The sequence below is a fragment of the Cuculus canorus genome, chromosome 4 (assembly GCF_017976375.1).
Source record: "Cuculus canorus isolate bCucCan1 chromosome 4, bCucCan1.pri, whole genome shotgun sequence".
Lineage (NCBI taxonomy): Eukaryota > Metazoa > Chordata > Aves > Cuculiformes > Cuculidae > Cuculus > Cuculus canorus.
The window spans coordinates 53,329,583-53,345,515 of NC_071404.1; the positions used below are offsets into that span (position 1 = coordinate 53,329,583).

General features: G+C 42.9%; 1 protein-coding gene across 2 annotated transcripts in view; it reads right to left on the minus strand.

Annotated features, from left to right (window-relative positions):
• PPP3CA (protein phosphatase 3 catalytic subunit alpha) overlaps positions 1–13,462 on the minus strand; it is a 197,372-nt gene extending 183,910 nt beyond the window's left edge. For both annotated transcript variants that reach the window (XM_054065402.1, XM_054065401.1), the window contains exon 1: positions 12,979–13,462. In XM_054065402.1, coding sequence (XP_053921377.1) covers positions 12,979–13,036 — 58 coding nt within the window. In that variant the 5' untranslated portion in view covers positions 13,037–13,462. The remainder of the gene's footprint in view (positions 1–12,978) is intronic.
• Between the last annotated feature and the right edge of the window lie 2,471 nt (positions 13,463–15,933).

Genomic DNA, 15,933 nt, shown 5'->3' on the forward strand with positions numbered 1-15,933 from the left:
AGTAGGACAGTAGATGCACTGGCTGTCCTTGCTTTCAAGGCACACCAAACTCAGGAGATTGTGAAGCTCATCAAGAGTGACCTAAGCAAATGTTTTGCCAGCAACACCACTATCTACATATAAGTCCATCAATTAAAAATCCCACTGCACCATATCTTGCTCCTATTTCAAAATAAGTATCTTTATGGCGGACAATTCCACAAAGCATTCTTCCTGTAGAAAAACATCATTAGCAGACAAAATCTTTTATTTTTTAAGGGGAAATTTCTGTATTTCATGTTTGGTCAAAAGGCCTATGAATTGATAAACAGCTGATATCCATTTAAAAAAAGTTCAGTAGAAGATGATCACAGGATGTTTGAGATTGGAAAAGACTTCCAGAGGTCATCAAGTCCAACACCACTGCTCAAGCAGGACCACCTAAAGCCTGCTTCCCAGGCCCATGTCCAGATAGTTTTTTGAAGTTTCCAAGAATGGAGATTCCACAACTTCCCTGGGCAATCTGTGCCAGTATTTGAAAATCGGAAAATTGACTGTGAGTGTTGTCAGTTTGTGCCCATTACCTCTTGTCATGTCACAGGGCAATACTAGGAAGGTCCTGATTCTTCATTTCCTTCCCATCAGGTATTTATATGCATTGATGAGATCCCCACTGAGCCTGTATTTCTCAGGCTGAAAGTCCCCAGCTCTCTCATCCTCCCCTCATATGAATAATGCTCCAGTCTCGTAGTCATCTTAGCAGCCCTACACTGGACTTGTCCCAGTATGTCTATGTCTTTCTCATACTGGAGAGCCCAGAACTGGACCCAGCGCTCTAGGTGTGGTCTCACCAGTGCTGAGGAGAGAGGAAAGATCCCCTCCCTCGATGTGCTGGCAACACTCCTCCTAATAAAGGCCAGGAGGCTGCTGGCAAGTTCTCTAAGATGACACATAAAAACTCATCAGTTCCCATAAACCTGGGGCAGAAGTGGGGACAAAGTCCAATATGCATTCAGAAGCCATAGCAACTGGATTATAACCAAAAAGATATCTGGAGAGTATCCTTCTGACTCCAAGACTAGCCTAGGTTATACAAACAATATCCTACAGTAAGTATTGTCTGTAACAATAGGATACAAAACACACAAAAATTCACATGCATTTAAAACTTTTGTTAATGATGGTGATATCCCTCAACTTCTATGAGGTAAACAGACCATATTTACATGTGAGGCAGGTGTCATCCGAGATTCAGAGCTCCAGGGGAGCAGCGGTACCTTATTAAAAAGAGTAAGTATGCACTATTCCCTAATGTACGAGTTCTTTCTATGTATAAATTCACTTTTATTTTCATTTAGATTTCACACAGAAACTGTGAGATATGGAGTAACTGTGGAGAGTTCAGAAAAAGGCTGCTAAGATAAGTAAAGGACTGAGGCACCTCTCCTGTGAGGAAAGGAGGAGAGGGCTGGGGCTGGATCAAATGACCTCCAGAAGTCCCTTCCAGCCTCAACCATTCTGTGCTTCTGCAAAGTTGTCAGAGCTCATATTTTTCAGTTGTGACTGATTGATAAAGGGACTTTGACACATCATCCATAAAAATTAAGGATACAGTGGAGAGGTGAACAGAAAATTAAATGACAAAGAAAGAAATACACTTGCTAAGGTAGTCAACAGCCCAGAAGCTAAAACTAATCTCTCAACTGAAATGAATGCAGGTTCATCTCCTTTTGTAGTACAAATATGGGTTTTTTTGGAGCTCGCTCTTCCTTTTCTCCCTTTAACAAAAGTAACCCCATCTCAGTAGGCTCAAAAGATAGCATCTTAAAGTAATTTTCCCCTCCTTATTACTGATAATGTAAGGACAAACAGTTTAAAAGTCTTTATAGTTAACAGAAACTATAAGCACTTCATCACATGAAGCTTTTCTTAAAAAAAAAAAAATGCAGAAAGATCATTCACTGATAATCTAAAATAAACTTCAGGTTATACACAGAGTATACGATTAACTAAAATTTTCACTGTCTTTGCTAATTCTCTGTTTATTGATAGGGTCAGACTCCCTTGTAGCTACTGCACAGCCTTCCACTCCGTCACACACAAACACCTCTAAGATATCCATCTGAGCCAATATAACTCATTAGGCAAAGTACTCCTAAAATAGCTCATATTTCTAAACTAGACAAGAATCCCCAAGAAGTACTTTACTGCATTGAAAATACATACCTTTGCCCATTGTGCTCCTCATTTTTCCTGCCCAAACTCCTCAGCCATGTGCCAAATATACCAAAACACCTCGTTATGCCATTTAGCTCCCCTCCAGCACCCACAGATACCGCCACTTGTGTGACACAAAACAGCAAGTCTCTTAGGGAAGAAAATAATACTCCTATGCAGATCTAGTATTTACATCATTAGCAATACCAGTGTGATTTTAGTACTAAGACAGTCTGTTACATTGGAAAAGTAATTTAAACTGGCTTTATTTAAGGCAACCCAGATGTGTTTGTTACCAAAGATGGTTCATTTGCAAGAGGACACAGAAAAAAAAAAAAATATGTGGGAAAAGCTCCTACTTATTTTTTCCAACAATCAAAATCAACCATACACAAAAAAATCATTTTAGACTACATTCCTGAAGACACAGCAACAGAACAGCAAACTATTTCTTGGGAAACCAGGCACCTACAAACAGACAAGTCTCTTTTTACCTGCAAAATGAGACCGCTGCAAAGTAGAAGTGCATTTTGCTCAGCGTAGAATATGGGATAATGCTGTCCCATCCTATGCTGCGTAAGATCATACATAACAAAGCAGTTCAAAGAGAAATCACGCACTGAAAGGGAAGGCCAAAACTGTAAGTTCTAAGATGACAACTTGATTCACAGTTTACTCAAGTTAATGAAAAGACTCCAACTCCCACAGATTTCAGTGGGTTATGAAACAGGTCCTGCAGAGGGAAATGTTCCAAGTCACAAACAGCAACGCCATATTTTGATACCTAATTGCCACCACTGCCTATGAAGAAATCCCTGGTGTAAAATAGAGAACAAATACAATAATCTCGCTTTGTCATTTTAAAAAATGGCATGAAAGAAACAATAAAAGAAAGTTATTGAAGAGAAGTAGATTGTTCCCAGCTGTTATCATAAAATACTACAGCTGTTCGTGTCATTGTAGCTAATGACCAGTTGCACTTTTTCAAAGACTGTAACACAGTATGACCATTGTAATCTAGATCAAACTGAAACTTGGCAAGCATCGTGGAAAAAAGCCTAAAAAATTATTTAAGTTCTGATTGGTTTGGGTTCTTTTTTTGGTTTTGTGTTTTGGGGTTTTTTTTTGGGGTTTTGTTTTTTTTTTTTTAGATTTCTGTTCATGGGTTGTTTTATGCGTTTGGGGGAATAGGGATTTTGTATGAATGGTTCTGTATTCAAATTGTTTATGCTTAAAAATGATGGTAAATGAAAGATATTGAATAACTAACGTGGTCTTTTCCAGTAATAAAAGCAGAATTCAGTAAAAAAACCCTCATTTTTTTTTCTGAAAGGAGGTATGCAGAATAAAACTATCTGAAGTCCAAACTGGATGATGAAACACCTTTTCTCTGGAGCCAACAACAGCATGGGCTTCCCCATCTGGAAGATTTTAGTTGGTTTGTTAATCATACTATACACAAACCAAATCGGATTTTTCATAAGGATTCAAATACACAAGTACAAAGAAAAGCTTAAAATAATAAAAAAAAACCCTCACATAAATGCAGAAAGAATATTCAGATACAACTCTTTCTTCTGGAGCATTAATCCTTCACAGATGGAGAAAAAAGCTAGGGGAAAAGCACGTATTCCCACAGAAAGTCTCCACAGAACCTTGAACATACTATTTCCAGTATTTCCATGTCATTTCCAGAGAAAATACATGAGTATATGTTCCTTTCTAGCTATGTGCCTTCCCCTTCGAAATCATCTACACAGAACTATAGACCTGAAAGGAATCACAAGCTCCTGCAACTTTTTTTCCCTTGTCACCAAGGAAATCACTAGTTTATTAAGAAAACTAGCATTCACTTTACCAGTTTCTCCACTTCAGAACAGAAAAACACTTCCAGAGGACCTCCAAACACTTTAGAAAGACTACCATCTTTAATACATAGCACGCACTCATCTTCACAGGAGTCGGTCTGGGACTCAGTAAATAGTAACACATACAGCCATAGCAAAAGAACAATAAAAATGAAGCACCACTATCCAAAGACAGAATGAAATAATTGTTAAGCACGTACTTATAACCAAACACAACAATAGAAAACATGTTAAAAGCCGAGCCTCTTTTTCCCACTTTGGGCTATTTGTCTAGATTGCAAAGGATTTCTTTCCAAGTGATGGTTACTTCAAAACATTAATAACTCAGGAACTTTGTTTTATCAGGCCACACAACTACCAAGCTGTCACTATCAGCAAGTAAAAATTTAAAAAAATTGTACAACATACCTTCAAAGACCCTTACAAAAGCTTAAATTAAAAATGAAAAACTAATCACACACTAAATTAGGCCAAAAACGTGTAGTTTGGATGCATTAATTAAGCCTATTGAACAATGCCCAGAGTGAGCGTTAAACACTGTCTACAGCATCACATCTGCGTAACCCATTATTAACACATGTTATTTTCACCATTCCAATCAGAAGTTCAAAGTGCACTTCCTTTCTTGTGGCAACACTGTGCAGGCTTGATATTTTTGTATAATTAACAAGTATAAGAGCCAACATTCTAGCAGAATTTACTCCATAGCAAGTTAGGTACACTTTTTTTGCTCTGCTCCACCAGTTCTACACATTACAACAGTCAAGATGACTCAAGGAAAGTATTTTGGCCAATACAAATCTGATGCAATAGAACACCTAAACTGCATGCCTCTAAACAATGTGACAGAGATAAAAACATGGTGTAGAACACTGGCTTTGTTAGACGAATACCTGTCTTCATCAGTAGAAGTTTGATGCCATTACACCATCTCTCAATTTAAAAGCCCTGTAACACATCATACCAATTATTTTATTAAGCCATATATGACCATCTGAAAGACAGAAAACCAGCTATGATTATTGGAACATTTAATGCAATCATATTTTAGCATCATTTTCCCTTTCTTTACCATGAAGATTTCATACAATCTCTATGCAGATCAGGTTCTGCACTCTTTACGCTTATAATTTAAGGTGGGGTGTTTTAAGTTCATTCATCTGTGAAGAAGTTCAGTATTTTTTTCAAGTATTACCAACTTTATTAAACCTAACCTTCTGATGCTAACTAAATTCTGTGCCTGGTTGCAGAGACACCAAAGCATGAATGCTTATACTCTCTCTCTTCTCAAGTTAACCAGAAAACACCATTGTCTTTGTTAGCCCTCAAAGCTTTTTTGCAAACTACACAAGTTAAAACCAAGAGTCTCACACTAAGTTTTCAACATTACCACTAAGCAACCTGCAAGCAGTAGCTGAACTGCAAAATAGAGACATCTTTCTGTGACAAGCTGGGTAAAGCTTGAGCAGCACACTGATACTGGAGCTATTCACTGAAAAGAAAGCTACAGTCAGCAGCTGGCTTCAGAATTACAACAGAAGCCTGAGGAAGAGACAGAATATACTTCCCCTACTCTCACGTGCTTCCCCAGGCACCTACAGATGCCTATAGATGCACCAAAAGAGAGAGACTTAGGCTGCTTGACATACTTAGCAATAAGTATGAGAGCAATAAGGAGAGAAAAGTTTGCAGAAATGTAGAAAAAGAATAGACAGGAAAAGAAAAAGGGCATATTGAAACACAAGAGGGAAAATGTGTTAAAAAAACCCAACTTGCTGAAAAAAAAAGGAAGCTACAACAGAAGTTCAGTAGAGCATAGCTTTATTTCTAAGTAGAAAGAGTTAAGTGGAAGGCAATCCTAAAGGAAACATTTTCAAAAACTTTGTGAAATACATCCTAAAAGGAAATAAAGCCTCAAGCACCTGCAAACGCCAGGCAGCCAGGGATTAAATTGTAACTAAAACCACCATTTTTGACCTCTGCTGCCTCTCAACTCTGTTTCCTCCCTTCTCCAGCTCCAAATATAAACTGAATAGTTGGAAGTTAGTTGGAGATTGTGTTGGCATCATAATTCAACCTTAAATAAGACAGTCATGTTCTCATACAGCAGTGTTACCATATCAACGTTAACATGCCTAACCTTGCTTATAAGAATAGATACCGTAGTCAGTTTTAAATACACATAAATGACTGTCAAGGAGTTACTGCTCCGGAGGTGTTATTTCAAAAGTAGCAGCTTGCTGGTGAAGGAGTAAGTAGGGTAGGAATAAGCAGGTTCCGATTTTTCTCTTTAAAATAAAAATTTATTATCATAGGACTTACTGGCTCCCTGTTTCTCTACATACAATATTCTAGCTCTTCCTTCATTCAATAATTAAAAGAAAACAACAAGAACGTACCTGGAGTATAATGTTCAGCAATAATACAACTGTATTTGCAACGTGAATGGCAGATTATTCAAAGAGCTGCACACGTAAATGAACTAGGCTCCATATACACTATACTATTTTTCAGAACCAGGATGATGCTTTCCACCGGTATTGATTGAGTAGCCATAAAACAATATTTATGCAGAAAAGTCAAAGTAAATGATTGATTATCAGAACAGGAAATGATTTAAGTGTTCAGCTGAAGAACCATTATACAATTGCAACTTGCATTTGACTTGTGAAACCGCACAGAAAAGAATATAAGAAGGCACCTTCTCACGACAATGATTTGAAGTGGCTTTTACCTCAGAAACTTGTGGCTTCTTTTATGGCACGCCTGAGAAAGGTGTTAAGCAGTATCTTTGTATCTTAAAAATACTCTTAAGGAAGTACTTTTCTCCACATGCTTTAAAGTTATAAAGAGGGAACTATTTCCCACAACATACTGCTTCAGCATTACTATGAAGCCTTGGATGAATTAGTACCCTTATTTAAATGGAATACCCAATATAAAATTTAATCCTGCTTTTTTACTTTCAGTAGGAGCCACTCAGCAAAATATTACAGAAGAAATTAAAACAAAAAAGAAGGTGAGTTTGGAGTATCCCAGCTACAGGTACTTGGTTATTGACATTACCCCAAATGACTTTTGACAGAAAACCTCTTTAGAAATACCAGATGGGAAGGAATGTGAGAGTTCTTGAATTCACAGAACTACAAAAAAATAATTTAAAATATCAAGTTATGTAATCAAAGGTAAATATATTTTGCATTTGATCTTCCTGCCACAACCTGCACAGAAACCCAAGCATAACCATGCAACATCTGTTACATCCAAATGGGATGCACACAATGGAAATAGACACCATTCAATTTGGGAATGGATAGCAGAAAGGAAACAACTGTTCTCTACAACATCCCACTATGGAAAATGACCTCAACTAGCTCATATTTTCCAATTAAGTTAAATGTTGATAACATCCAGTATGAACTCCTCTTTCAAGATTCTCACGGCTACCAATGGTATCAAAAGCACCAAATCTCTGGCTAGGCTCAGACAAAAAGTGCAGGTAACAGAGGACAGCTTTAGCCAATGTGGAATTCAGGAGCATACAAAAGGGTTTTAATACACAAATAAGGCAATTTTGTCCCTCACCTCATCAGTCCTGCGACTCAGCATACTCAGCAAGTCAGTGTTCTAATACAGAGCACGAGAAAAATCTCCCACCTATGCAGTACAACAACAACTGCATAAGAAAGGCACTCTTCAGCATGAGCGCGATATTTTCCCCTGTGCCTATACAGCACAAAAGTTGTTTTGCTAAAGGGCTTATTTAAAAAAATGATCTTAATGACCAAGAGGTTCAGCAAGTTCACAAATCAAAATAAATCAACAGCTTTATTACACACCCATAACCGTTGAGCACAGTACTTCAGTTTTGTTTCAGTTTCTCATTACATTCACAATCTTTTCTAAGTGCTATACACCCATCACTCAGATATACAGGTTTATGCAGTGTAAAACATTCAAAGACTGCAATACCCAAAGAGGATCAAGCTGACAGAATCCACTGGTTTTAAAAGTAATGACTTAGTTTCGACCACAAGATAAGAACAAAGCTGTTATATATAAGAAAATAACAAGCCAACTTAATTTTCTTTCTTAAGCACACACAAAGCCTACCTGAGCATATTTAGTTGTTTTCTGATCTCAAGTGCATCTCATATGGCTTATTTCATGAGGGTACCAGGGGATCTGAGATTACAGATTTACAAAAGCTGAGGTGGGCGAACACCTATCCTTTCAAATGACAGTGAAAGTGGACGGAGGAGAACAGATAATCACCATCGGTACCAGTGCCACCTTTCTGACATAGCTGAAGGTGAATACTTTAATAAGTAAGACTGCTTAAACCCAGATGCAGGCTTCCCCAGAGAAAGGTAGTACATTCCTAAGTACAACAAGGATAAATTAATTAAAAGAAAAAGAGGGTCTGCTTTCCTTTGCAGATAGGAAGAGCTACAAAGCAACACCTTGCCTTCCTTCATGAGGACCAGGTGGGTATTGAATCTTCAGCACTCAGAAGAGAGGCACATAACCGTTCGATCTACTGTCATTAGTCAGCTATAACTATCCAGGTAACACTACTGAAATTTACACCAAACTATATATCAAATTCACCAGCACTACAGACATTCAGATCATCACAGAATTGCTCAAAAACCACAGAAGGACAGCCCGGCACTTTCGGGATACATCCACGCTGGAAAAAATGGCATTTGATTCACGAGGAGATGGAGGCAAGCTTCTGCAGTACACCAATGCTGGATTCCAGCCTGAATCACAAGCTTTTGGCAAGTACACACAAGTCTCCCTGGACTAATGGAAACTCTAAACTTCATTGCTAATTCCCATTATTGACACCAAATTTACTTTTCCCAAATCCGAAATCAACACTGATGGCTAACATACCGATCATGAGCTGGCATTCATACTATATCACAAACAACTGACACCCTGACCATTAGAAGACTATTAACAATTTCATGGTTTGAAATTCAGAGACTAGACTGGCGTCTAGTTTTGAGGGATTCTGTCAGTTGTTGCTATAACCGTGTAAACCTCTGCAGGCAGTGCAGGAGAGGAATTCGTTAACACCAAGGTTCATGAGCGATGGCAGCAGCCCATCTGACTATCTGGCTTGCCCAGAAGAATCAAAACAATCATTGTACCTAAGAAGATTTCCAAGAAATACTGCTTTATTTCTTTTTATGACTACTCTGGTTCACTTTAGGAGTTTTTATATACGATTACTCTGCTTTAAAGGAGTATTTCTAGAAGGCAGTAATGCAACACTGAGTGCTTTGAGGAGGTCAAGTAACACGATACACAGCTTTTCCCTCCAGGTCGGTGGGGTTCAGATCCTGCTAATGTCAGTACTGACCAAAAGCTGTTGACATCAGACAGCTGTTATGTGACCTATGAGGAATGAGCTAGTATCCTCAGTCCAGTTTTTCCTGGACAGGTATTCCTAACTTCACAAGAACAACCAAGCCCACACCCTGGCTGACCAGTCTCAGGACTCAAAAGCAGTGGGGCTAAGGAGTAGCTTCCTCAGTCCTGAAGAATAAGAACTTAAGGACAGCTCTGTCCAGATAAAGACTGCATCATACCTCTAACAAAAAGCAAGGAATTTCAACTCATAAGTATGTCAGGTCAGCAATGGTATGTTGTCTTGAGCCTTGATCCCACAATACTCAATGTACAGGTTACTTGCAGTCAACAGACCGCTCAAAACACTGCTCTTCTACAGGATCACAAAAACCAGAGAGCAAAGGTGAAGTGTCTGGGTCATAACACACATACCATTATAAGGACAGCAAGAGAGTAAATAAAAAACGTACTTCTCAAACTGCGAGTACATCATCTGGATTGACATATAGGATGATCTTCCCCTGTTACTCCACAGAACACAATTTTGTCAACTTCACCAAGAGTTAATTTACTTCCAAAAACTTAACATTACACACAGACTTTCATTTCGTCTTTACACTGCTCTTCGCACAACAGTGTCAGATCCAAGAATTTCACTTCAACTGTCAAATTTAATTACAAACAAGCTGCATAAGAGAGGTGAAAAAAGACCAAGACCTTATAAGCACTGGCGGCTCCTGAGCCTTTTTCCCCTTCTACTAAAAGCGTGTTTTATTTACAATTCAAATTAGTTTAAGCACAGTTCATATAATTCAATAAGCAAAGGAAAATAAGCATGAAGTGAAGTCTTCACCTATGGAAATTCCCCATTTATCAGTATATTTGAGTTTTTTGAGCCTAAGATGACAAAAAAACCCACACCCCAGAGCAATCCCCTCAAAGAGGCAGCTGTCAGCCACAAGCAATCTGCATGAAACTGCTGGAACTGCAACCTCCCCAAATCTACCCTGTCGTTACATAACAGTGCCGAGCCAGGATTTTCACCAGCCAGCCCAGAACTGTTGTCAGAAGGAGACATCTCCTGTCATGCAATAGCAAATCAAAAGGGTTTTTAGAAATATGTCAAACACAACAAAAGCAAGCAAAAAACCCCACACACATGCAAACAGAAGAGACTTTAATCCAGAGCCTACATCCATATGCTAAATCTATTTCCTTTCCAAGTACGGTTTTATATGATATTCTACCTTAAAAAAAAGTTGTTTTCACAGGTTACATCTCACCAATATCAGAATATCTGTTTTCCCTCTATAAAATACCAAGACCCTCCAACTACTTGAATGGGTGCTTTCAAGCTGCCTCTTAAAAAAAAATAAAAAAATCTTATACATTTAACACAGCAAGCCTATTTCAGCTGCTCTTCTTGTGAAGGTATAAATCATAACCTATAGAAAAGAAACAACAAAGTAATCTTTCCCTTCTCTATTATTATTACCTTCAATTGTTTTCTTACTCAATTCCCTTACAGCCTATACGAAGGCAGTGTGAAGTGCCTATGATACAGCAAAGAATAATCCTTTTAAGAATCAGTTTACTGTATACTACTGTCTTCAGATGCTATTTTAAGACCTGAAAGGATTTCAATATTTAATAAAGGACTGAACCAGTTCAACAAATCTTCACATCTCTGGTAAGCATTGATATTATGAGACAACAGCATCCAGGTGAGACAGACACCTAAGCATAGCATAAGTACTGTTCTTTTTGCTCAATACTTTAACTCAGATTAACAGAGTCGATTTCTCTTTTAATTGCATCATAAATGTAACTATATATACTGCTAAATTCTCAAACATCTGAATGAGCCATTTCTGAGATGTTTCAGGTGTGAAAAACACAAAGAGCAACTACTGACAAAACACATCAAAACATCCTGAAGCCACCAAGGGCTTCGCAAATACAGAGATAATTCCTATTCATGATGAAGATCAACTTAAGCTAAAAGAAGTTCTGCGCAGCAAAGATCAGGAGATTTGGTCATGTGTTAGGACTAAGGCAGATATTAAGACAAAAAAATAAAAAAAGGAAAATTGGACACCCCACAATCATGAAGAAGTCTTCCCAATAGGATGGTCACCGATTGTTTCTGCAGAAGATAAGCATCTGCTGAACACAGCTGTTACAGGCTTCTAAAGCCTACTCTTAATGTGATATAAGAACCTTCTTAAGCAAGCAGTAAATACTCCAGAAATTAGAATGTAAAGGTGTATTCTCAAGTAGTTTTTTAAAAATCGTTATTGTGCTTATAGTTGTGTTTAATGCAAAAATCTGAAGATCTACACTTCCATTTGGAGGGAAAAAAAAAACCAACTTAATAGGGGAAAAGGCATAAAAAGTTAAGTGTACATACAAACACAAAAATATAAATATGCCTTTCCGAACAATATTTACACTGCGTGTGTCATTATGGTGTAGGCTCCTATAAACACAGAAGTGTATACATTCCCAGGCCACGTCAATTTCCAGCCTCCAGGGTTCTGGAAGGATGCAGGCTGCACCTAGGGTTTGGGCTTTCCACCACACCTCTCTGTATCGGTGTAGGGGTTAGAAACTAACCGGCTGAAATACACTGTATCCACGTATATCCAGCTACGTGGTGGGGCAGGAGGGGGGGGGGATACCTAAGAAAAAAACCAACCCAAAATCCAACAGACCAAGCCACTAAATACAGAGGCGCTTCATCTGCAGCAAGAAATGCACATGTGCAATAACAACCAGGCACTACCCCAGTAGTTAAGACCCCGGGGTCTGCACTGCAGGGCAGCGGCGTACATCCCAACTCCAACGCAGTGTTAATCCCAACTCCCATCTGCTGGGAGGCTTCGAAACCGAGCTGAAAATCATGGAGCCCGTGCACGTTTGCACATCCACCCACCCCCCCGCACACATCGGCACGCACTGGGTGGATAACTCCACATCCACGCAGGCCGAGCTGGCGATGGAGGAGGAGGAGGAGGAGGAGGAGGAGGAAGCAGCCTTCGCCACCTCCTTCAGCTACCACGTCCCCTCCCCGCTTCGGGAGCAGGAGGAGCGGGCGGCTCCCGGCACGGGTGGTTTGGGGGGAGCGAAGCCCCGGCTGCGGGGATGGGGAGGTTCTGTGCATCTCGGTGCACGCGGGGAGCCAAGGCTCGGGGGGGGCTCCCCGGCAGCGCAGGAGGAAGGGGGGATACCCGGAGGAACGAGGGGGGATGGGAGCTGAGCCCTGCCCCCCGTCTCCCCCAGAAGGAGGCGAAGGAGGAAGCTGGGGCTCCCCCTCTCTCTCACGCCAGCCCTGCGCAGCGCCTCGAAGGCGGAGAGGGAGGGAGAGAGGGAGGGGGGGAGGCGGGGGAGGAAGGGGGAGAAAATGCTGCAATGGAGCAGCAGGCGAGGGAAGCCGCAAACCCCCCTCGGGGGCTCGGCGCTCCCAGTGCCCCGGGGTGTGGGAACAGGGATGGACGCGACCCTAGCCTGAGGGGGGCCGGCGGCAAAGCGGGGGGACCTCAGCACCCACCTTTCACCACCCTGTCCGTCGTCGATAACTTGGGATCTACGGCCTTATGCTCCGACATGTCCGGCGGCCGGGGAGGCGGCGGGGCTGTCCCCCTCCTCGGGCAGGGCAGGCGCGGGTTGAGGCTCCTCCGCGGCTGCCGCGTCCCGCAGCCGCTCGCTGGCTCGGCTCGACCGCGCGGTGCCTTCCTCCTCCTTCGCCTTCCTCGACCCCCGTCCTCCCTTCCTCCTCCTCCGGTTAATTATCGCTCGCTTTCAATCACGCCTCCGGGTCGCTGAGGACGGCTCGCTCCGCTTCTCCCCCGCCACCCCCCGCCGAAGACACGCGCGGAGGGCGGCTGTCAGGCAGGAAAAGCCGCGGGTGGACGCGGGAGGCAGGAACAGCCAGGTTGCACACGCAGCGCCCAACCCCTTGCTTGCTGCTTGCTTCCTTCCTCCGGCTCCTCCCGCCGCCGCCGTCGCCGTCGCACTGGATGGGGATGGGGCTCGGGCTCCGGCTCCGGCTCCGTCTCTCCGTCCCCCCCTCCCCCCCCGCAGGGTCTCTCCCCTCGCTCGCACCCAGCTCCGGCCGCGGCCCCGCGGCGCTGCACACGCTCCGCGGCGCAGCCTGCACCCCCCACCCCCCCCGCGCTGCCATTGGCCGCCGCCGCGCTGCCAATCGCCGTCCGGCAGCCCCGCCCCGCGCAGCGCCCCCGCGCGGCTGCCCGCGGCTCGGCGGGTGCGGGGGCTGCGCGGTCCCCCTCAGGCACAGCCTTCCTCCTCGCCCACATGCACTCAGAACCACCAGGCTGGAAAAGACCTCTCGGAACATCGAGTCCAACCATCCCTATCTGACACTAAACCGTGTCCCTAAGCACCTCGTCTACCCGTCTTTTAAATACCTCCAGGGATGGGGACTCCACCCCCTCCCTGGGCAGCCTCTGCCAGGGCCCGGTGACCCTTTCTGTGAATTTTTTTTCCCTGATATCCAGCCTGATCCTCCCCTGGTGCAACTTGAGGCCATTCCCCCTTGTCCTGTCCCCTGTCACTTGGGAGAAGAGGCCAGCTCCCTCCTCTCTGCAACCTCCTTTCAGGTAGTTGTAGAGAGCAATAAGGTCTCCCCTCAGCCTCCTCTTCTCCAGGCTAAACAACCCCAGCTCTCTCAGCCGCTCCTCGTAAGACTTGTTCTCCAGCCCCCTCACCAGCTTTGTTGCTCTTCTCTGGACACGATCCAGAGCCTCAACATCCTTCTTGTGGTGAGGGGCCCAGAACTGAACACAGTACTCAAGGTGTGGTCTCACCAGTGCCGAGTACAGGGGCAGAATCACCTCCCTGGACCTGCTGGCCATGCTATTTCTGATACAAGCCAAGATGCCATTGGCCTCCTTGGCCACCTGGGCACACTGCTGGCTCATGTTCAGTCAACTGTCAACCAACACCCCCAGGTCCTTCTCCGTGCAGCATTCCAGCCACTCTTCCCCCAGTCTGTAGCACTGCACAGGGTTGTTGTGCCCCAGGTGCAGGACTCTGCAGTTGGCCTTGTTAAACCTCATGCCATTGGTCTCAGCCCATTGATCCAGCCTGTTCAGATCCCTTTGCGGAGCCTCCCTACCCTCAAACAGATTGACACTTCCTTCCAGCTTAGTGCAAAGTATTCGATGCTGTCTCACATGACATTCTTGTCTCTAAATTTTGTGTGTTGGACAGGTAGACAACTCAGAGGATAAGGAATCGGCTGGCTGGTCACACTCTAAAGCTCAAAGACTTAATGAAACTTCCCTTCAGTTGAGGAAGACATCCAGTTCCTCGTCTCAAACCATCCAGCGAGGTCAAACACAATGGTCAAACGTACGGTGTGAGGTGTTTGTTGGAAGATGACAGCTCTGCATGTTTCTTTGGCGATTGGAATTTACAGTGTGTGACAGCGTCCTCCACCATTCCAGACAACGTAAATATTGTTTAGAGCTTGCTTATACACGTAGTTGTTCAGGAGGAGCTGTTCCTGACTAATTTTGTGACTAATTTCCAGAAAAAGGCTGAGCTATTCCGTTTCAGTTTAACACTGAGTTTTAATTAAAGAGGAAAATAGGGCACACCTATTCTGGAAGAGGGATGTTTACGGAATTGTTGTTGAATAACTTCTGTGTAGATGAGCCAAGAATCAACAGACACCTAACCCAGCTTCCCACTTCCCTCCAGGGTGATGTACAAGTTGCTTGCTTAGCAGATACTATTGCTTTAGAAAGCCACAAAGAAAATAAGATGGCAGTTATGACACATATTCTCTGCTTTGATGTGCCTGACATTTTTAGGGGACATTTTGTTGGCTGTCCTTGTGGTATTTTCACTGAACCTGGGAAGACACTGTATGCGACTGACATTCAGTACAACAGCATGGGTTCTCAGCTTGCTCCAACAACCGTGGTGAGCTCCATGTGGTATGACACCCTTTTGTCCCACAAGCACAAACTATATGGGTAGCAAAGTTCCTTCTGAGACTCCTATCGCGATGGTAACACAAGAACATAAAACAGAGCTAGCACTTAAGCAAGGTTATTTTATATACGCCCAAACAAATTCTGAAGCCCATGAAAAGTGTGCAGAAGGCTCCCCATATGCTAGGGATACTTCATAAAGTCGCGGGTGCTCAGAAGAATCTGGACAGAAAAAAACCCTAAACCTTCCTTCCCGCTGCCAGGAAGTTCTACTTGGTGCTTGGACATGGAAGAACAAGCAGCATGTTAGGAATGGTGTATGGCCAGTAAATTCAGGTATTGCCTACACCTTGTAGGCCACAACTTCCTGAGACGTCGAGGACCAGTTTGGATCCGTTCTTCTGTGACCACAGGCTGTTTGCATGAGTCGTCTGGATTCTTCTTGACAGGTTGCAGTAACAGAGACTCTGGGTCTCTGCAGCTTACACTGGCTGCCCCATTAGTCACATGACAACACTTCGGCTCTGATTTTTTGACAAGTAAGT